At 47.5% G+C, this 22,914-nt stretch overlaps 1 protein-coding gene across 3 annotated transcripts in view; it reads left to right on the forward strand.

The window, feature by feature from the left end:
* SDK1 (sidekick cell adhesion molecule 1) overlaps window positions 1-22,914 on the forward strand; it is a 628,823-nt gene that overhangs the window by 338,831 nt on the left and 267,078 nt on the right. For all 3 annotated transcript variants that reach the window (XM_045164319.1, XM_045164317.1, XM_045164318.1), the window contains exon 5: window positions 6,716-6,849. In XM_045164319.1, the coding sequence (XP_045020254.1) occupies window positions 6,716-6,849 (134 nt within the window). The remainder of the gene's footprint in view (window positions 1-6,715; window positions 6,850-22,914) is intronic.

The raw sequence follows: 22,914 nt of genomic DNA on the forward strand, positions 1-22,914 counted from the left end.
CTCGTGGGCAAAGTTCTTATTTTCCTGAAGCCCTGACCGAGTTTTCATCATAATGGTAGTCGCTTGGTCGTGTCTGGACAGTTTGATAAAGTGTCAATACAGATCCGTGTTTATATTACCATCTGGCTGTGTGTTAAAAAGCGTCAAAGGTCAAAATACTTATTGAGAACTTAGTATATATTTAACTTTTTTTATGAAAACAAAAAGGATGAGTTACAGTGAAAGTGTTTTTAAGGTTTATTTACTTCGCTTTGGCTGTGCTGGGGCTCCGTTGCTGTGGGCTTTTCTCTAGTTGCAGGGAGGGGGGGCCACCCTTCGTTGCGGTGCGCGGGCTCCTCATTTCAGCGGCTTCCCTTGCTGCGGAGCGCAGGCTGTAGGGCCAAGGGCTTCAGTGTTGTGATTCTCAGGCTTAGTTGCCCTGTAGCACGCGGGCTCTTCCCCGACCAGGCATCGAACCCATGTCCTCTGCATTGGCAGGCAGATTCTTAACTACTAGACCGTTGGGGAAGTCCACGTTGAACGCTATGATGAACGTTATGGAAATTTTGGGAAACTTGGAGCTCCTCTTTTTGCGTCCATAACCACTCTTGCTGCTGCTGCTGTTCAGTCACTAAGTCGCGTCTGACTCTTTCGTGACCCCATGGGCTGTATGTGGCTCCTCTGTCCATGGGATTTCCTGGGCAAGAATCCTGGGGTGGGTTGCCATTTCCTTCTCCAGGGGATCTTCCTACCCAGGGATCGAACCTGAGTGTCTTTTGTCTCCTATGTTGGCAGGTGGATTCTTTGCCACCGAACCACCTGAGAAGCCCCCAAACCACTCTTAGCACTCTTAAGGGCAAATTATTAGTGTTTCCTATTACTTCATATGGTGTATAAACGTATCAGCTCTAAGCACCATGGGACATGGCAATGTGTGCCTGGTTCAGGTTGGATTCCCTCCACTCCAGTCAGGCCTGGGAACTCAAATGGCTGCCGACTCATCAGTGACACAGTTGTTTGGACCTGTCCCCATGGCAACCCAAGGGACACAGGCCCTCGCTTTCTGTTCCTAGTCTTGAGCAGGCACACCCTGAGCTGTTTGCATCAGTGACAAACCTGGTGCTTCTGGAATTGATACAACGATGTCACTTCTCTGACAACAGATGCTCCGTGTGGCACAGGCTGGTGTCGGGGGAAGCACACTTGACCATATCGCCACAGCCCACCCCCCAAAACCCACCCACCACATGCATCAGCCCGGGTCTGGGAGCCGCCTCCCAGGAGCCTGTCCCCCTCAGTGTTTCTGATTGCTGCTGATGGCCAAAGACCGCCAGTAGTTCCTCAGGGTTTCATCTTTCCTGAAATGGAGAATTCTTATTCTGCCCACTGCCGGGAGAACCAAGTGGAAACCAAAGCCCTAGAGAGCTGTCCATTCCAACTGGTCTTCTTCTGTGGAACCACAGCGCTTCCTATGTCAGGAATGTCCACTGTTAAGGGCAACTTGCCAGTGACAACTCCCTGTGCTCCGAGTCAGTGACTGGTGTGTAACCCTTTAGCTTCTTTTTTTATAGGTCCAACGCTCTGGTTTCCTGACTAAACCACATTTATTTCACCCATACTCGACCAGGTGCCTTCATTTTTTTCTTACTTTCTATATCACTATTCCAATACTTTGGTCACCTGATGCGAAGTGCCAACTCATTGGAAAAGACCCTAGTGCTAGAAAAGATTGAGGGCAGGAGAAGAGGAAGAGATGGTTGGATGGCATCATCAACTCAATGGACATGATTTTGAGCAAACTTCAGGAGACAGTGGAGGTCAGGGAAGTTCTGTAGTCCATGGGATCACTAAGAGTGAGACACGACTGAGCGACTGAGCAGCAGCAGCAGCAACATTGTTCCATGAAATTCGAATTATACGTTGTCGTTTTGAAGTTGGGAAAGACTAAGGAAATAACTTTACATAAAACCATACATACAGTTATTTTAATAAAGTTAAGAGAAGAGAAAATCTCTGGCCTAATACTGTAGTTTTCCTATTAAAATCAATGTAAGTTTTAAATTAGTACTTTGGAACTACATTGTAGTGGAAGCTATGTAGTTTGTAATATGGGAAATTATTGAACTTTGCTAATTACTTAGCATACCCTGCATTCATTTTGAGATTTTTTTTTTCTTTTGATAACAAAAGTGATATTTACTATGGAAAATATTTAAAAAAAACAAAAATCAAAAGAACATAACTTGGAATCTTTTTACTCGGAGCTAGCCACTGACTGTTAGGGGTTCCCAGGTGGCACTAGCAGTAAAGAACCTGCCTGCCCGTGCAGGAGATGCAGGAGACACAGATGCAATCTCGGGGTCGGGAAGATCCCCTGGAGGAGGGCGTGGCAGCCCACTCCAGTATTCATGCCTGGAGAATCCCATGCACAGAGGAGCCTGGCGGGCTGCGATCCATAGGGTTGCAAGGAGTCAGACACAACTTACCTAGCACACAAGACAGCCACTGTTTCCATTTCACATCTGCATGTAGCTGGGCTGATATGTGGGGTTATTTCTATGCACAGAGGATACACATGCTTTAGGTTTTTTTTGTTGTTTTTTTTTTACCCTCAGTTCAGTTCAGTTCAGTTGCTCAGTCATGTCTGACTCTTTGTGACCCCATGGATGCAGCACGCCAGGTTTCCCTGTCCATCATCAACTCCCAGAGCTTGCTCAAACTCATGTCCATCGAGTTGGTGATGCCATCCAACCATCTCATCCTCTGTCGTCCCCTTCTCCTCCTGCCTTCAGTCTTTCCCAACATCAGGGTCTTTCCTAGTGAATCAGCTCTTCACATCAGGTGGCCAAAGTATTGACATTTCAGCTTCAGCATCAGTTCTTCCAATGAATATTCAGGGTTGATTTCTTTTATGACGGACTGGTTGGATCTCCTTGCAGCCCAGGGGACTCTCAAGAGTCTTCTCCAACACTACAGTTCAAAACCATCAGTTCTTTGGTGCTCAGCTTTCTTTATAGTCCAACTCTCACATCCATACATGACTAAGGGAAAAACCATAGCTTTGACTAGACAGACCTTTTTTTGGCAAAGTAATGTCTCTGCTTTAATATGCTGTCTAGGTTGGTCGTAGCTTTTCTTCCAAGGAGCAAGTGTCTTTTAATTACATGGCTACAGTCACCATTTGCAGTGATTTTGGAGCCCAAGAAAAGAAAGTCTGTCACTGTTTCCATTGTTTCCCCATCTATTTGCCGTGAAGTGATGGGACTGGATGCCATGATCTTTGTTTTTTGAAGGTTGAGTTTTAAGCCAGCTTTTTCACTCTTCTCTGCTATTGTCTGTGCTGAATCTATATCAAATGTATTGCACTTCTAGTAACAGAAACCCTCACCTACTGTGTTTAAGCACGAATGATGAACATTACCTCGTGAAGCGGGAGGTCCAGGGATAGGAGGCCTGCAGGACAGTTCACTGGCCCCACCAGGGCCTCAAGATCAAGGACACAGGTGCTGTCCATTGTCTCTGTCCTGCCATCAACATGTCAGCCTTGTGCTAAGGTTGTTCCCGTCATGGCCATAAAATTGTCACCATAAGCATCTATCTGGGGCAGCAGGCTTCGTTGTTCACACCTAGTAGCAGGAGAAAAAGCCTGACCCCCAGCCAAGGGATGGACGTCCTGCCCATTGAGCTGATGAACTAACTTAGGTGTGGCCACCCCAGACCAATGTCGATTCAGGTCCACGCCACAGCCCGGCTGTCTGGAGCCTGGTCTCCTGTGTCCGTCGCTAGAGGGAGGGACTGGAGAGCACCAGCTGGCACAGACCAGTCTGTGTGGCGTGGCCCTCTCAGCACAGAGCTGCTGCCCCAGGGCGGGCTGTGAGGAGATGCCGGACGTCAGCCCACCTGGTGACCTCATGTCACCACTGAATATTTTATGAACAAGTGTAAGAGTCGTATTAAAGGATCACGGCGGTCACTTTCTCGTCATTACATTCAGGCTGTGGGCTAGCTTGGTCTGATTCTCACAGTCCCGGCCTTCCTCCTGACTTGTTCACATGTTCCCTCCCCTTGGGGTTGGAAGGGCGGCCTCCGGCAGCCCCCAGGGCAGCAGAGGTCTGACCGGCCCCCACACAGTCCTTCCACTGGCCTCATGGGGAGCTCGGGTCCCCTGGCAGCTCCTCACTGCCTTGAACGAAGCCGGGGTGGCAAGCCTGCTGCTGGGAGCGGGGCTGGCTTGAGTCCTCATCATGTGGCTGCCTGGGGAGGCTTGGGCACCACCCCAAATTCAGGATCTCCCAGGAAAGAGGACCCAGAGCATGGACGCCTGGTACCCGCTCCAATCTTTAAAGATGGTCTTCTTCTTAAGCATTACAACCGTCACCAGAGTTGTGAATGAGTTGAATGTTGTTAGATTTTTAGTTTTCATTTAAAAATCAGATCCTTTTGTATAAGTGCTCTATTCAGAAAGAGTTGAATAGGCAGGGATGAAGTCTTCTGGGGAACTGACCCTTATTAATGTAATGTTCTGTAAAGTTTGGGAATTTTTGTGGTGTTCTTTTTGGCAATAGATACATTTCTCTTCATAAGTTTTGACTTTACCACAGAAATTTAAAGCTAGAAGAAAAAATGAGCTTATAGATATAAATTATAATAGACGTAAACTTTAATATTTCTATTCTTTATGTACTTTTTTATTTTCAGTACCCTTGAAACAATGTCATAAATAATACAGAGAATTAATGGATACATTTTGGAGAATAATTCTGAGGAATAATAGGCATATTTGAAATTACTATTGCAAAAATCAGATGTTAAAGAAAAAAAAGTTATGATGTATTCAGTTTTTAAATTGTACTATTAAATGTGAAACTTCATGTGTAATAAATAATTCGTATTTAATTTTAGGTGGCAGTGTAACATATACTAAAATAAAATGGAACAATTTCCATGGTTCTATAAAGGAATCTATAAAGGAGTTATAAATAATTATAGTAAAGCTTTTGTGAAATATTTTTATGGGACTAAAAATTGAAAACTTCTTAATAGGGAAATTTTCTTAAATGAGAAATGGTGTAAGTTAGTCATAGAGACCTCAAACCTAATATATCCTATGGGAACCATGAATAAGCAATAACTTCTTAAGATAATCTTAAAAAGTGTCTGAAAATCAAGAGATTTCGAAAAAGGTGTTTGGAGGTAGCAGGAAGAAAAAGATGATTGTTATGTTAAAATTTCTCATGGGAAGTTATTTATTTTGCATGTTTTTTGATGTTACTGGAATAGAGATCTCAGTTTACCTGAATCTGGAAGGGCTGTGACTACGTAGGATTAAAAGCGAACAAATAAAACTGTTCACCATAGAGTCACACAGTTGTGGGAGGTGATCAATCCACTCCAGTGTCCCTGGATTTTTCAAGTGTTTTGAACATGAGGGCGTAGGCTGGAAGACATTCGGTGTTCAGACTGTGAAGAAAGCGCTCTTCAGCAGACAAGGAAAAGATCACTTACCTTTGTTTTTTTTGTTTTTTTTAACACAGGGTCTTATCGCCTCCCAACCTCCCTAACTAGTAAAAAGAATACAGAACTATAACATGGGCAAAGCATACCCATTTAATGAAAGGTCACTCGGATTTATGAAATTTTTATCTTTATTGCTTTTCTTCTTCTTTTAAATAAGTAAGGGTAAGAGTCTGTGTATGGGGTATGGTTGGCAGAGCACCAGTCTATATGTGAGAAGACTTAGTCCTCCCTCTGGCATCGTCACCTTGCTGGGTTACCTTGATTGTTGTTCAGTCTCTCAGTTGTGTCCGACTCTTTTTGACCCCATGGACTGCAGTACTCCAAGCTTCGCTGTCCTTCACCATCTCCGAGAGCTTCCAAACTCATCTCCCAAACTCATGTCCATTGAATCAGTGATGCCATCTAACCATCTCGTCCTCTGTTGTCCCCTTCTCCTGCCTTCAGTCTTTCCCAGCATCAGGGTCTTTTCCAGTGAGTTGGCTCTTTGCATCAGGTGGCTAAAGTATTGGAGCTTCAACTTCAGCATCAGGCCTTCCAATGAATATTCAGGATTGATTTCCTTTAGGATTGACTAGTTTGATCTCCTTGCAGTCCAAGGGACTCTCAAGAGTCTTCTTCATCACCCCAGTTCGAAAGTATCAATTCTTTGGGGCTCAGCCTTCTTTATGGTCCAACTCTCACATCCGTACATGACTACTGAAAAAACCATAGCTTTGACTAGACAGACCTTTGTCGGCAAAGTGATGCCTCTGTGTTACCTTGGACAAACAACGTAACCTCTCTGATCCTTGGTTTTCTCATTTCTAAAGACAAGGTGTGCGGGTCAGATGTGTCCCAGGGGTTCCTTTTCACCATAGGACTGGAGTATATGAGGACTCAGGGATGATGGCCTAGAGGAACCTCTGAGTGTGACAAGCTCTGGGTGTGTATATTCCAAAGGCTGTCTTCCCACAACTGGGGGAGGTGGCATCTGGGGCTCCCAGACCCCTGCCCGGCAGGAGCGAGTACATCGTTGGACTGAGGAGGCTCAGCCTCCGCCTCATTCCTCAGGTCGGCCTGGGGATTCGTTTCTGTCCTTCCAGATCTCATTTTAACCTAAAAAACAAAACAATACCCAACTGTGGACGTTCCTTTGCAGTTGGCCTGGTGACTTAACGTGCTTTGCAGAGAAGTTCTATGGGTGGGCCTTGACCCTGTCCTTTCCTGTCCCCTGACACAGAGCCATTACACTGGAGAACCAGCTGGTGATCCTGGCAGCGGCGGCCAGCGATGCAGGGACCTACTACGTGCAGGCGGTCAACGAGAGAAACGGGGAGAACAAGACCAGCCCGCCCGTGCACCTGAGCATAGCCAGTGAGTGCCACGGCCTGCACGGCCACGGGGGCGGGGGAGTGACGCTGGGTGCGGGTGACGCCGCGACTCACGGGTGGGGCTGTGCAGCAAGTCTCGCCTCTCTGGCTGGTGGTTATGGTTCAGGGTTGATCCAGTGTCTATAGCTGCTTTCCTTGAAGTGACTGGCAGGAAATGTGAACCCGACCAGTAATTGTAAATGCAAGATCTTATTTAATTGGGGGAACTTAAAGATAAAAAATTTTTTTTTTGCTTTGTTACTCTATTAATGTATATGTTTTTTAAGAACAGAACATCTTTGGGCTTATAAGGGGTCATATCCATGAAACTTATATGGGGCGAGATTAGGCCACAGGTTGTGTTCTTTTACTTTAATGTTTAAAAAATCTTTGAGAAAATGCAGATATTAAGTTTTGTTAAAATTAGGAGTGTATCTTAAGAATAACTAAAAGCGTGGATCATGAAGAAAACGCACACGTCACAGTTAAATGTTCAGTTTATCTAAGGAAGTTTTAGTTTGAAGCAACTTAGTTTACATATTTGGCCTTCAAAAGAAGGCTCCAAAAATTGTCCATGCAAGAGCTGATTGCCAGATAAGTGGGGAATGATTAGAAGCGAGAACTTGGAGCCAAAAGAGATCAAAGGTAAGTCTCAGAAGTGCCTCCGATGTCTGCAGCGAGAAGCTTCATGGTCGGAAAGGCAGGGACTGTGCTGTTGAGAAAACACAGCTGGGAGATGGTCGTGGAAAATTTCAGAATACTATGATCACATCATAATAGAGTGAGTTAAGTAACTTTGTCTGTATAGTGGTAGATTTCATCTTTTTACAAAGCTCTCTGGAGGAATGGCTTTCCCCTTCGGTGGTTTTGTGTCACAGGTGAGCTCGACCACAGCGTCTGCCTCACCTGGTCCCCAGTGATGCAGTTGCTTTAGGCCCAGCACAGCTCCTGGGAGAGTGTAGCCAGCCCCGGGGTCAGGAGGCAGCGGGCATTAACCGAGTGTGCCCTCACCTGCCCTGCACGTGCCCAGCAACTGCTCCCAGGGGGCTGCCACCCTGTCGTCAGCACCGTAATTCCTGGGAGTTGAGTCCTCAGCTCCAGACCACAGATGGCGCAGGTCTGGCCTTCAGTGGGGCCTCTTCGGGCTGTGGAGAGCTGTGTCCACTGATTCGACGTTGGGCTCACAACGTCCAGTGTACGTTGCTCTGCTGTTTAAAGGACCCCGTGAACCAAGAATCACAGCAGTAAAAAAATGTGATTTATGAAGACTTTTCAATACTAATCGGAGAAGGCAATGGCACCCCACTCCAGTACTCTTGTATGGAAAATCCCATGGATGGAGGAAACTGTGTTATTAAATAGACTGTGATAACTTTAGTTATTTCCAACTTACATCATTAGAGCCATTTATTCTGTTTAGCAAATCTGATTCAACACTCAATTGTAAAGTATGTACTAGGCTAATAAAAATAGGTCAGATTAGTAGAATTCTGAGTCAGAAACAAAAAAGTTGACCTTAGTCTATTGGGGGTGGGGGAGCTGCACAGATATTCTGGTTAAGTTGATGCCAACCTCGCAAAGTTCTGAAACAGCCACACCCAGGAGTTTCCTATGGGGCCGGAAAATGAGCCAATACAGTGGGTTTGCAGGTTGCCATACTAACACAGTACCAAGCCTTAGATAATTGGAATATGTAAATTTTTTAATAATTTCAGTGTCTAACCAAGAAGCATTTTAGAAGCAGCTCATAAATATTATAATTAACTGCCTTGCATTTTGTTCCATGTGTATTTTTATCTTTTTGTTGGCACCAGGTAAAATGTGTAGAAGGTGAGATATAAGGAAGTGATGGTATGGACAGACTCATCTTAAACCTTAGGAGAAGATCTGCATTCTGTCTGCTTTCGTGTTCTTTGCTGTTTATGGGGACCAGATAGAATGTGACAAGTAAGGAGACTGAGGAGACAACCATGTTTTAATTCTTGAGTGAACTGGCCTCTTGACGTATTGCCCTAAAAGTTAAACGGCACCCAATCGTGCGTTTTCTCACTGGAGTTCTATTTAGAAAACCTCTAAAGATCAGAAGTCTTGATAAATCTGCAGAAAACCCCAGAATTGCATGTTTATTTATTTTTACTATTATTTATTTCTGTTTTAAAATTTTGGACTGTACTCTGCAGCTGGTGGGATCTTCGTTTCCTGACCAGAGATGGAACCCACCCACCCTGCAGTGGAGGCTCAGAGTCCTAACCACGGGCCCCCCAGGGGACACCAGGGAAGGCCCCAGAGTGACTGCTCAGGTGTTTCTCCTCTCTGGACTGTGGGGACACTGTGGGGATGGGGGGACCCCTGCCAGCACCATGAGAAATACGGAGGGTACATCACCTCCACCGGATTTATTATGGGATTATAAATAAATAATGAATAAAATTAAAATTATAGAAAAAGTAAACTCCATAAATTTATTATGGAACACTCTTGAGACCTGTTCACGCAGACAGTAAGATGCAGTGTGTTCTTCAGACCTAGACATCTTTTTTCCTCTGATGTAGGCTTCTTAAAAACACCAAACAAGATTGATGAAAAATTTTAGAAACTTGCCAGCCAGCATTTCTGAAGAATCTAAAGATATTACAGCCAATTATCATTTAACGATGATAAATTTTCCCTTGGCATCAGGAGAATAAAGTAGGGAGCCTTTCTGTAGTGAATCCGATCAAGGTGGTAGGCTGCTGGCAATTAAATTCCTGGTGGCTTGCACTGTAATTGACTTAAAAGTGGAGAGAGCCACACAGCCCACCGCTTGTTTGCAGTCGTCGTACTAAACTGTTCCTGTTGCTGGGATAGCCTGGCGTCCAGCTGGAGCAGCTCCCGGGCCGGCCATGCCTAGACCCACCCAAGTGAGCCATCCCCTATCACCTGGCCGGCAGGAGGGGACGATGTGTTTCCCCGCACAGCTGTGCGCTTCAGAGTAACCTCACCACCACCTCAGTGGCTGAATATTTTGGCTACACAGGAAGCTTATAGGAAGCAAAAAGGTTGAGATTAAAAATAAAATTTTGAGGCAGCACGGCAATCCGAATGGCCGTGCAGCCCGACCGTGGTACCCCTGCTGCTCCCCGCCCTCCCCCTGTACATGGTTAAGAGGGTAAGTCACTGCGTCCTGCCAGGCGTTCCTGCCTGCCGGGAAGGGGAGGACGTCTCTGGGCTGTCCACCCCTGCTCCCGGGGAAAGCCTGCCGCAATCTCGGGGTGGATTCACTTTGAAGTTTTCATGTGACGTGAAGCCAGTAGATGTTAAGGACGTAGGTGGACCGCTGAAGCACGCTGCATGAATTTTTCATGGCCGACTCCCGCAGCTCAGGTGCACGCCAGGAAAAGAACGGGCTGTGCTCGCCCGAGAGGACACGTTTCCGGTCTGAGGGCAAACCCAGGCAAGCTCCATACACCTGTCAAGCCGCGCTCGGCTTTCCCTTTGAAGATTTTACATCGAGTTAACTCATGTGGATCAGATCTTCCAAACTGAATTAATCTGTGAATGAGAATTTCTTTTTTAAAAAGGGAAAGACAGAGTTTAGGAGATGAGACGAGTTCTGTACAGTGATTAACCGATTATTGTTTCAACACCCTCATACGAGCCTTAGACACATCATCAGCTCTGACCTAATCTTCAGAATGTCCAGCATAATGAGACTCTCTGCTGGGCACGACGCTTAGATTAGGAAAGAAACGACTGCTCTCTCCTTCCTGCTTTTCTCACCTCTCTCATTTTAATGTCTCCTCTTCAAACAACGTTTGCAGATAGGATATTGTTTCAGCTGATCCTCCTTGAGGCTGGCAAACCCTTGCTTTTAATTCTGAAGACCACTTAACATTCTTTCGTCCTCTATAATGCTAATTTAACCACAGCCCTGGAATACGGTTAGCAGTTGAAAGTGAATTCCTGAGAATAATGTCTGCGAGCATTCGTCCAAGAGGACTGCCCTGTACAGCATGGCTTTCGTGTGCCTGGATAAAATTCTGTTACTTTCTTCATGCCTCTAACACCACAGGCAGAGAGGGGCCTTTCAGCATGCAGCTTTCTCTTGTTCTTTGACGTGGGCTGGATGCCCAAGTGATCGGAACGATTTGAAATGTTTTTAGAAAGCAATCTGGAGGTAGTGTCTTACTACAAACGACCAATTTCAGATCCAGCGATGACTTTATAGGTTACATGGTACCTCACCACCAGAATGTTCAGAAACATAAAAACAGGAAGTGTCCTTCACAGTAGAATTTAATCATTGACCTTGTGCGTGCTAAGTCACTTCAGTTGTGTCTGACTCTTAGTGACCCCATGGACGGCAGCCTGATGTGTGCACACTGAGCTGTGCTGAGGAATGAGCATGTATCATACCAACAGGTGAGGTACAGGAAGGTGAAGAAAACGGTATCTTGAGTATCCTGCGAATCGTGACGGCGTCATTCTATCTTCAGTTCGTGTCTCAGGACACAGTATACGCTTGGTGAATGGAAGCCCACGTTTTGCTTGGTCCTCCTGATGGGGTCCAGTTCTCTGGACAGGCTCTTCACCATCTGACTGCGGAGGGCGGCTTGTCCTGGAGCGGCTGATGGAGAGCCCGGATGTCAGTGTTGCCACTTGTGCTTCTGTGGCTCCCTTGCTAGGCTTGTAACTCAGATCTGTGACTTCCCCCCAGGGGTACTTTGTATCCAGTTGTCTACCCTGTCAGAGTTAGTTTATTAAAAATACACAAATACATGAATCCACCTACCAGGCAAAAGTGAAACCACGGCCCATTGGAAGGTTCTGAGAGCAAATGGACATATGAAGGCATCCTGCCCGCCTTGAAAATGAGAGTTTTTCGATCTGCCTTGGGGCGGCTTGCGTGCCGTGTGTGGTGGGCCATCCCATTGGTGGACCCCCCTCTGCATAACAGCATTGATGATTAGTTCTCTTCTTACGGTGCCAGTTCAAAAACACAAGTGAAAATGCCAGTTCTGGTGTATGTGTCCACGGTGGTGGATGAGGTTTGGAATAAGTGTACAGCTAGGGATTCTCAGCCAGACTTGAGAAATAAAGGTCAAAGTGATTAAAAATAACGAGGCCCTGATTCTCTCCCCACGTGCGCAAGACAAAGCCGGGTTGTTTTTTTGTCATCTACTCGTTTTCTCTCCATCAAATTCCCATCTTTTCTCATCCCAAGCTGTCTTCCTTTTCGCTCTCTGTGACTTATTTCAGTCTAACTTCGTCCTTGGTAAACCCTGGGGTGTTGGGTTCAAGCATGAGTTGTAATTTGCCCTCCGCTTTCAAGCACATTTGGGGTGCCCAACATCTCCACTCTCCCAAAGCAGTGCTCCTCACATGGGCTACGATGCCCTCCAGGGTGCATAGAGACTTCCCAGAGGGTGAGCAGTCTGGTGTGATTCTCAGGGCAGCTGTTTCCAACTGCTTCCTCATCTTCTTTGTAAAGATCAGATCATCCTGGGGATTGATTCTCTGGTAGTCCAATGGTTATGACTCGGTGTTCACGCTGCCTGCGTCCAGATTCGAACCTTGGTTGGGGAGCTAAGATCCTGCAAGCCGCAGCATGGCCAATGATAATAATTAAAAATTAAAGATAAAACCCAGACCGTCCTGAGGATGCCCCACGTGCCGGGAGACTTTTCTCAGCATTGTCCCTCTCCTGTGGGTGTGTGTCCCACTCTTCCCGAACCTTCAGCTCAGGCGTCATCTGAGGGCACAAACTCCAGGAGCCAAACAAAGGGGTGATTCTAAATGTCGGTGTCAGAACTGAGACAGTGAAGTGCTCGAATAGCTGGGAAGCAAATCCTTTTATAAATCAGGTGTTTTCAATTCCCTGCTGTCTACAAAATGAGGCAAATCCCAAAGGCACTGTCAGCTGACACTTTATTATAAGCAATCTTCCGTGATCGATCGCCAAGTGACAGAAAGCCCGCTTGCTCTCAGTATGGGCAGGTATTTCCAGACCTGCAGTTTGGGGACTGCCCCGCTCTACTCAGCGAACAGTGAGTGGAAGGGGCGGTGGCTTCAGGCCGTGTGTTCAAGAGCTAGCAGGCCACCTTCACGCTCCCCCTCCCCTGTGGGCCCACCATGGAGGGGCCACGTGCAGATGGTGGAGCCGCCAGCAGGGCAGGCTGAACCACTGCATGGAAAGAACAGCCCTGAGGAGTCACCCCAGCTGCGTGAGACTCAATGTGGGTAGGAAAGGGCTTCCCATGTGGCTCAGTAGTAAAGAATCCACCTGCCAAAGCAGGAGACACGGGTTCAATCCTGGATTGGGAAGATCCCCTGGAGGAGGAGGGCATGGCAACCCACTCCAGTATTCTTGCCTGGAGAATCCCAGGCTCCCACAGAGGAGCCTGGCGGGCTACAGTCCACGGGGTCACAAAAGAGTCAGACACAACTTAGCAACTAAACAACAGCCAACAACCAGCGGAAAACTCTGTGTGCTAAGCTCTGAGATTGCAGAGTTTGTTATTGGAACAAATAGTAGTCTACATATCTAATAAATTACTCTGTGACTTGTGGTATACTCAGAGGAATTTAAACAATTGAGAGAGATTTCTATAACAGAATTCCCTCCATTTTCATCTACTTTTTTATATGAGCAAAATTTCCCAGCAGTTACGTCTACAAAAAAGAAAAGTAGGATTAGAATGAGGGTAAGCCTTGCCATCCATCTCATGCATGTCCTGTGATTTTTTTCTCTTGTATATAATATTCACTAAAATCTGTTACACATGTATTTTTTTTGGAGGGTGCAAGTAATAATTGTAGCAGTAGCTCAGTGTAGAGCATGAGGTTTGTTTAACTCCGGAAGCCTTTGTTTGCTGGGAATTTTTAATTGATATACATAGTTTTTCAGAGGCTGTGATAGGGTGATCAATAAAATACATTTAATCATTAAACACAATAAATCAGGATAAAATTCTGTCGGAGGAATATAATGGAAACACAAATTCAGAAAGGAAAATAGAAATGGAAAATTTCTGACTATTAAAAACTAGAGGTTGTTCATGAATTGTTTAAATGCGTGCTGATGTGTATCAAATCCTTAGACCTGCTCTATCAAATATTTAGGTTCCTTTGGATACATATAAGAGTACTGCAATGGTTTATATTATTAAAATATACTAGAACATTAAAATATTAAAATATACCAGAAATTATATTCTTTACACTTCTTCAAATCTGTGTTTAAAAACTTCAGATGTCAACTTATGCTATGGAAATGATAACTTAGTTTTTAAAAAGTTCTTTTAGGTGATGTAACAGCAAAAACTTGTCTAAGCTATATCAGATTTGGTGATAATTTATAAATAAGCTGTTGAGTGACTCCTCAAGGGCACAGGTAGAGGGTACTTGCTCCTTGAGATAAAGATAGGTGTTTCACATACGTTTTCCTCCTGAAATGCCACACCTGCCCTGGGAGTTAATGATCCACCCATTTCAAAGCTGAGGTCGCTAAGGCCCTAAGAAGTTAGGCTATTGACGGAAAGCACAAGAAGTTAAATGGAGAGTTGAGAATTCAAGCCAAGGTCTGTCTGACTCCCAAACACCCTAGTTTCTCCTCTAGGAGGGAGGCTGGGCCGGGCCCTTGGTGTGAGCTGTGTACTGATGTGGGGAGCCCCAGGAAAAGGCTACATGTGTGGGCAAAGTGGCCGCTCCCCAAGGCAGCACCCCCTGGTCTGGAGGTTCTCTGTCAGGAGCTCTTCCACACCTGGCCACAGAGGAGGAGGCTGTGTTTTAAAAAGCGAGAGCTTCTGTTTTGACCCCAGAACCACTTCCGCTAACCATTCAGTCCTGGTAAAGCCCGTGTGCTGTCCGTGTAGACGCAGTGTGGAGCCTGGCCCCGTTTTGCGACCAGCTGAGGTCGGCTTGGGTGGCCTGGACTTAGACCCCACTCACCTGGACACAGGTGGGCTTTCGGGTGTCGTGGGAGATGATACTGGAGCCAGCGCTGACCAGCGCGCATCAGGGGGATAAATCACAACATCCAACAGCTAAGTGGCGGTGTTTCCTGTAACACGTTAGACACCACGTGGGCTGTCAGGTGGGATGTGGTTGGTCTCAGTGTTTCCCACAGGCACGGTTTTGCTCCCCCACTTCCCAAGCATTCCTGTTGACATGCTGGGGTGCATTTTGCAGAGTGAGTGAATGAGACGCCCCCCGCCCCCCCGGGAGTGAGGGGAGTACACGGAGGAAGTCCATTCACCAAGCAGATCCTGACCAGCTGGATGCGGTAAATGAGCCATAGTATTCATTTACTTCTCCCAATTATAACATGGTTATTTAAGGGCACAAATAAATTAGGCAGTGATTTGCCTAATCAGATTTTTTACAGACTCTTCCACAAAACTCAGCTTTAAGAATTTCCCCAAAACCCCTCTCCTCCTGCCCCCTTACTAACCGTACCACTTCAGGTGATTATATCCAGATATGTGTTTATTTTTTACCGCACTGGGTCTTCACTGTTGCCCACAGGCTTTCTCTAGTTACAGCGACTGGGAGCGACTCTTTGCTGCGGTGCACGGGCTTCTCACTGAGGTGCTTTCTCTTGTTGCCGCTCGCGGGCTCCCGAGCGCGGGCTCAGTAGCTGCGGCTCCCGGGCTCCCGAGCGCGGGCTCAGTAGCTGCGGCTCCCGGGCTCCCGAGCGCGGGCTCAGTAGCTGCGGCTCCCGGGCTCCCGAGCGCGGGCTCAGTAGCTGCGGCTCCCGGGCTCCCGAGCGCGGGCTCAGTAGCTGCGGCTCGCGGGTTCCCGAGCGCGGGCTCAGTAGCTGCGGCTCCCGGGCTCCCGAGCGGGGGCTCAGTAGCTGCGGCTCCCGGGCTCCCGAGCGGGGGCTCAGTAGCTGCGGCTCCCGGGCTCCCGAGCGGGGGCTCAGTAGCTGCGGCTCCCGGGCTCCCGAGCGGGGGCTCAGTAGCTGCGGCTCGCGGGCTCCCGAGCGCGGGCTCAGTAGTTGTGGCGCACGGGTTTAGCTCCTTCACAGCATGTGGGATCCTCCCAGACCAGGAATCGAACCTGTGTCCCCTGCATTTGCTGGTGGATTCTTATCCACTCTACCACCAGGGAGGTCCCTATAGCCAGATATTTAAACACACGACTCTTGAGGCAGCTGGAGAACTGTCGATAGAAGTACCTCTAACGACTTTTACCCTTGACTTTGGGGTCCAGTGTCTTAACCCTAGCCAACAGCCACATCCTAAATTTAGGTAACTGAGAATTGAAGAACATTTCACTATAGGCTCATACTATGCAAACATAACATTTCAAAACTTAATAACATTTGGAGAGCAACTCAACATTATAACTCAATATTGTAACATTTTAACTTACTGTATACTTATGCAGTATCTTCCTAGTTCTGACCAAAGATAAGGAGTTTTTAGACTGTACAGACAAAGGGGATGGAAAATTGAATTTTCTGTACAATCATTTATGAACTCTAACGTCTATTCACTGTCCATCTTGTCTGGGGAAATCCCAGGCAAAGTCGTAGTTATCCTCTGAGATGAGACGGCAGAACTAGTTGTTAGTCGTAAACGTGGTTTTCTCAGTTGTTGAATAAAAACGACACACACTTCCCAGTACCATTTCTTTTTATGAATGAGTTCAGTATTCGGAATCTGATAATTCAGAAACATCTGTTTAGCTTCTCTTCCTTAGGCCTTTTTAAGGTTTTTCCAACTCCAGCTTGTAGATTATTTAGATAGCAGAATTGTTTTCAATTTGTAAAATCGTATTGAAGGTCCTTAATCTGGTTGGTGCCTTAAGTAGGCAGCCTGATGTTTGGTCATCTTCTGATAACAGCTCAGATCTACCTTTACCGATTAGTCATAATGTTTTATTACTGATTACAATAAATGATGTTCTTTTGGCTCTTACAGAAGGCAGTTACAGCAGGTAATTAAAATTGCAGCTCTTTACACGGTGGCTGAGAATATTAAATCAAATCTTAAGAAAATCAGGTAAAATGTTGTTAAAGAGAAAGGCCACTTAGCTGCTCTGAAGACCATTACCAGATCCCAAGTGCCGGAGTCCCCTGCTCTTCCAAGAACATTTTGTATCTGAGATGTAAAAAAGATGACATTTATGTCATAAATAATAGGAGCCAGAAACCGATCTTAAGAAGTAGACCCTTTTTCTGTGTTCTAACTGGTGACTCCTCCGCAATGGTCTCTGCGTGTAATTCTTTGTTATTTCAGGCAATTATCCTGCTTGTGCCCTGTCACCTCTCATGATCTTCAAGAATATCCTGCTTGGCACAAAGTCAGTCCCCACTCTCAGAGCCTCATGTAGCTCGATATCTGGCACAGCAGGGCGTCTGCGAGTGTAAGAAGCAGACTTCTGATGGTCAGTGTAACTTGCTGTTGGCCCAGGAACATCAGGCAAGCATGGCTTCTTAAGGTGGATTCTGAGGACTGCTCTTTCCTGTAGTTTTATAGGATCACAGATATGTGAGCTCGGGATTTTCCAGTTCACTTTAGTTGCAGATGAGAATGACGATCTGGGGAGCCTGAAGGAAGTACTGTGTGGTTTTCCCAGGGAGCAGGACACAAACAAAAACCCAGGAGAGCAAAAACTCTGGTGGAAGGATGGCTGCTTTTTCACTTTGGTCCCCAGCCGGGGCCTGGGAGTAGGAGTTAGAGCTGCAGAAGACATAAGCGGTGGCGGCGACCCAGTCAGCTGGCCCTGCGGGTGGGTGGTTTGTCTGTTTGCCTATTCTGCTGATAATGGAGTTCGTTGAGCTGTATCCCAGCTGGTATTAAATGACCCTCTCCCTGCAGCTCCCTTCACTTCCGTTGAAAGATTGTCCACATGCTAACGTACCTCCCCATCAGGGCGTCGCTCAGTGGCTGTATGGATTCAGACAGGGCGGAAGCACAGCAAGGCTTGCTGTCATCTGGGAGGGTTCCCAGCACTAATGCCTCCCGAATTCAGCCTGCTCCCTTTCCATCCCTTCAGACTCTGGGAAGCATACGGATTAGTCTGAGTGTCCTAGGTATGAAAACCAGACAGACAGGCTGCCCTTTGGTTAATAGCTCGTCTAAGAAAGTTTCAGTGGTTTACTCAGGAAGACCAAACTCAATAGAGGAAAACGTCCTCAGAAAAACCTATGCAAACAATGGTACCATCATAAAGAAATATAAAGTGAACAGGCGTAGTTAGAGCCTTTCATTCCTTTCTTCATTTTCACCACAACATTAAAAGCATCATTACGGTGACCATGGTCTTGCAAAGATGAGGGCAGGGGTTCTGCTCTCTTGAACCCTGTCCTGGCATTGACATCAGCTGGGTTGAATCTACCTCTGAAGTCTGCACCTGAGGGACTGGGTGGTCACCAGTGCGCCCCCACGGGCTTCAGTGCCCACTGGATGCTGCCCCTACCCTGCTGGCCTGATGGTCATTAGACATCTTGAATCCCTGGCCCAGAAGAACACTCAGGATGCACAGGGAAGTAGCTGAACCATCGTTGCGGGAGCAGCTGGCATCCTCTGCCATTCCGGAGTCATCCCGCGCTCAGCCCCGAACACCTGAGGAGGAGCAGTCGGAAGTGCTGCAGGGTCGTCTCCTTGGCTTCTCATTTTTCTTCCAAAATGTATAACCCCCATTTAAGAACTTCAGACTTCCTCCCTGGTATTTTGTTCAGAAAACGCTGAGCACCTAATATCTACCAGGCATTATACTTGACACTGAGAAAACTAAGTGAATGAATGAGACGCGTGGTTCTTAGGACATCCCCAGCAGTCCAGAGAGGCTAAGACCCCATACTGCCAGTGCAAGGGCCATGAGTTCCATCTGATCAGGAAACTAAGACCCTACATGCTGCCACACGTGGCCAAAAAAAAATAGGACACACGATTCCTGCCCTTCCTGAGCTCGCTCTTTCTTGAGGAGAGGTGGATCCATGAGCAAATGTTGAGGATACAGCATGTTAAACGCCAAATGGACGTTTCTCTTCCAGGGCCAGAGAAGCGTTGTTAGCAGAGCTCTGTCCTCTCATCTCCTGTTGATGGAGGGACGCAGCACCAGCGAGGTGGTTACGACAGGATGTCTGGGGTCGGACTGTGCTCCGTGGGGCTGGGGACCACTAGACCTGCCGTCCTGGTGGCCACTCCCCCGGCTTCAAACCGCATCTCCTGCGCCTCTTCTCCACCAGAACATACTTTCCACCAGGCCGGGGGTGGGGGAGGGGGGGTTGTCTGTTTCTCTGTGCGGCTCGAAGAATGCGTGGCAAGTAATAGGAACTCTGTAAAGACTTGTGAATGAGTGAAGCAAATGCATTGCTTTCTTCCCTGTCTTCATTCTTCACCCTGCGCAATGGACCATTATTTGTACTCTCTTGTTCTTTTTTTCCCTTAACATTTATTTATTTGGCTGTGTTGCGTCTTAGTTGCGGCACGCAGATTCTCTGTTGCCGTGTGAGATTGTCTGCTGCAGCTCCCAGGCTCTGCGGGTGTGGTGCGCGGGCCTAGCTGCCCAGCGGCATGTGGGATCCTAGTTCCCTGACCAGGGATGGTACCCACGTGCCCTGCATTGCAAGGCCGATTCTTAGCCAGAGGACCACCAGGGAAGTCCCTGTGCCCTCCTGCCCTTGACCTCTGCCACCTGTGGCTGCTCGGTGCCTTCTCACCAGCTGTCCTCTTGTCCTCCTCCAGCTGCTTCGGTTCCCCCCACTCCCGCACGAGAGGCCTCTCCACTGTCTCACCCTCGGGTGCAGTGCTTGTTTGCTTTTCCGCTGTTCACTTCCCCTCGGAGGACCCACTGATTCTGTGACTGTAACCATCACCTTCGCTCAAACGTTCTCTCCCGGTACTTCTCAGCGTCCAGTCCTTGCTAAGTAGAAAGTTGCATGAATGATTTTAAGTCCATGACGACTCTAAAATCCTGATTATCTTCTAGCTATTTAACTACTTTGCTTGACTTAGTAAGGTGACCTGACATGGAAGTCTTGCTCCCATGCACCTCCTCAATTATCGATTGTTTTCTGTTTAATGACTCCTTTTGGCCCTCAGGTCTCCGGCTTCCCTCTTTCTCTCTCTCCCTCGTCCAAGAGATTATGCACCTACTGGTAACAGGAGAAAAAGTGATCAGGAAGTTAGGCCCTGAGAACAGAATCTCAGGTGGTGCTGTTGGACATTGTCACTTGGAAATTAAATTAGCCTGTGTCCTTCTACTTCCTGCCTCAAAGTCTGTTCTTCTCTTAAATTCCCTACAAAGTCATCTCCCCTGCTTTCTGTGCTCCCAGCTCTCAGCTCTCTCTGATCATGTAGTTAAATCCCAGATTCTTAGAATACCCGTCCACCCATATGTCCAGCGTTTGGTTCACTCAGCACACCTGAGCTCATTCAGCACTTGGTGAGCGGCAGCGCTGTGCTGGCCCCTGACAACGTACTGGTGATCCAGGCAGGCCGGATTCTGCTGTCAGAGTTGCCCTGCTGGGAGCAGGAGACAAACCAGCACTTTCCCCGGGCGTCCTAAGTTGGAGGCGGACGTTCCCCACACGTCTGAGTGTCTGCCCCTTCCTTTTCTAATCCTTCTCCTGCTTTAAAAGGTAGGGTTGGGAAAGTGAAAGTGAAAGTCACTAGTCATGTCCAACTTTCTGTGACCCAGTGGACTATACAACCCATGGAATTCTCCCGGCCAGAATACTGGAGTGGGTAGCCTTTCCCTTCTCCAGGGGGTCTTCCCAACCCAGGGATCAATCCCAGGTCTCCCGCATTGCAGGCAGATTCTTCACTGTCTGAGCCACCAGGGAAGCCCAAGAATACAGAGGTGAGTAGCCTAGTCCTTCTCCAGGGGATCTTCCCTACCCAGTTCTACCCACACTGTAGACAGACTTGTTAGCAGCTAAGTCACAGGGAAAGCCCAAGAATACTGGGGTGGGTATCCTATCCCTTATCCAGCAGATCTTCCTGCCCCAGGAATTGAACCGGGCTCTCCTGCATTGCAGGTGAATTCTTTACCAACTGAGCTATCAGGGAAGCCCTCTGGTTGATAAGCATGAAGTTATTATGTGCGAGATGTGTGTTGAAGCAACCCTTTTTGTGAGAAGAGCTCACAGCGGTTCTTATTTGTATTACTATTAGTGTAGGCTTATATAGAGAAAACATGAAAAAAAATTCAAGAGACAGGTTACGTTAGAGATAAATAGAACAGATCAGTGAAATTACAGCCTCCAAGCCGTCAGCATCACTTTTCTCAGGAGCGGGGTCCTTCTGCGGGCAGAGCTGACTGAGCCCTGTGGCATGATATAGCACCAGTGTATCAGACTGTAACGTAAGAGAGGGATTGCTTTACAATTGGACCATTAGCACACGCTCTTCATCTCTAAGCCATCCAGTATGTGATCCATAGAAACTGATTTCCTCATAACTCATGTGTTACATGCATGACTCATATACGTGTGCACAAAATGACTTAGACACACAAGTTAGAACTCTCGTCCTAGCTCAGGCTGCCACAGCAAGACGCCACGGACAGGGCAGTGCAGCCAGCATGTCCCAGAGCCAGGTGCCGGGGTGCCTCCTGGGGAAACCTTTCTCCCCGCTTGAAGACCGCTGTGTCCTCTGTGCGCCCTTCGGGGGAGGGCGGGAAGCCAGATGCCTGGCATCTTTTCCTTTCTAGTAAGGACACCAAATCAAATCAGGGCTGACCTCATTACCTCATTTTACCTTAATTCCCTCTGCAGAGGCTGGATCTCCAAAGCGAGTCACAAGGAGGGTTAGAGCTTCCACATACGGATTTTAGGGCTTCCCCAACGGTTCAGCAGGTAAAGAATCCACCTGCAACGCAGGAGACATAGGAGATGTGGGTTCAGTCCCTGGGTCAGGAAGATCCCCTGGAGAAGGAAGTGGCACTCCACTCCAGTCTTGCCTGGAGAATCCCCCGAACGGAGGAACCCAGCGGACTACAGTCCATGGAATGGACTCTAGGGGAAGACCATTCAGTTCACAACTGCCCCCAATTTCTTTTATCTCTTGTAGCTTCTTTCCTGAGGTCTTAGATCAGGAGTCCAGACTTCCCATCTGTGGCATGTGTTTACTCCTTTCCTGGGTCTCCTTTAGTCCACACAACACCTTAAAAACCCATGAACCAGTATTTAAGCATTGAGAGAAACTTTTCTGACCTCAGAAACTGTTTGACAAGTTGCCACCTCCCCCGGAGGAGCGGTCTCCCTCGCTGAGCACCTCCTCCTGAGGCAGAGTCTCGGGTCTTCCCGGGGAGCACACTGCTCTTTGGGGAAAACGTTCTTGTGGAATGTGGAATGATTGCAGGTTTAAAGCTGTGAGATGGGCAGCTGTTTCAGGGTGGGAGAGAAGTCTCTTCATTCTTGAGGAACTCGGGTGTTTGTGTTGACAGACCCCCTGTTTGGAGAGAAATGTTTCTGAATCTCCCACCACTGCTCTGGGGGCACCTGAGCTTTGACCCGTGGGCAGTTTCTGTGATGATGGGGGTCCTCTCTACTTGAGCCGTGCAGTGTGGTGGCCAGTACCCACAGGGCACTGTTGAGTACTCGAAATGTGACTAGAGTGTTTGAGCAGGTGGCTTTTTAACTTTACTATTTTAATTTTAGTGACTGCATGTGTCCAAGGAGTACAGTAGACAGAACAGTCCTGTGAGAACACATAACACTCTGTGTACAAAAGGACTCCCGTTGAAGCCACCTGCGCACCGCCTTTGGTCTCTATGTGCTCCTAGAATTGTGTAGAGGTGGCGAGGGCTTGTTGTGACCAGTGACACTCCGGCTCCAGCCCCCTTGTTGGTGGGAGCAGATGCACACCTGGGTTCATGCGCCAAAGGTCTGCAGCCACGGAGCGGCTTCCCCTGGGCAGGCTTCTGTTGGCAAAGACGGGTGGTCAGTCACTCCTCTGGGGCAGCTGCACTGTGCACCTCCAGGGTCTATAATAATCTGTGTTAACGGCGCCCCAAAGAAGTGGTCAGCTCATGGCCAGTGTGGGGTACTTGGTAAGTGACTGATGACCTCATTACAGTTCCTTACAGAATATCTCATACGCCAAGGCTTGTGCCAGACGTTGGATAGTCAGGG

The sequence above is a fragment of the Bubalus bubalis genome, chromosome 24 (assembly GCF_019923935.1).
Source record: "Bubalus bubalis isolate 160015118507 breed Murrah chromosome 24, NDDB_SH_1, whole genome shotgun sequence".
Taxonomy (NCBI): Eukaryota; Metazoa; Chordata; class Mammalia; order Artiodactyla; family Bovidae; genus Bubalus; species Bubalus bubalis.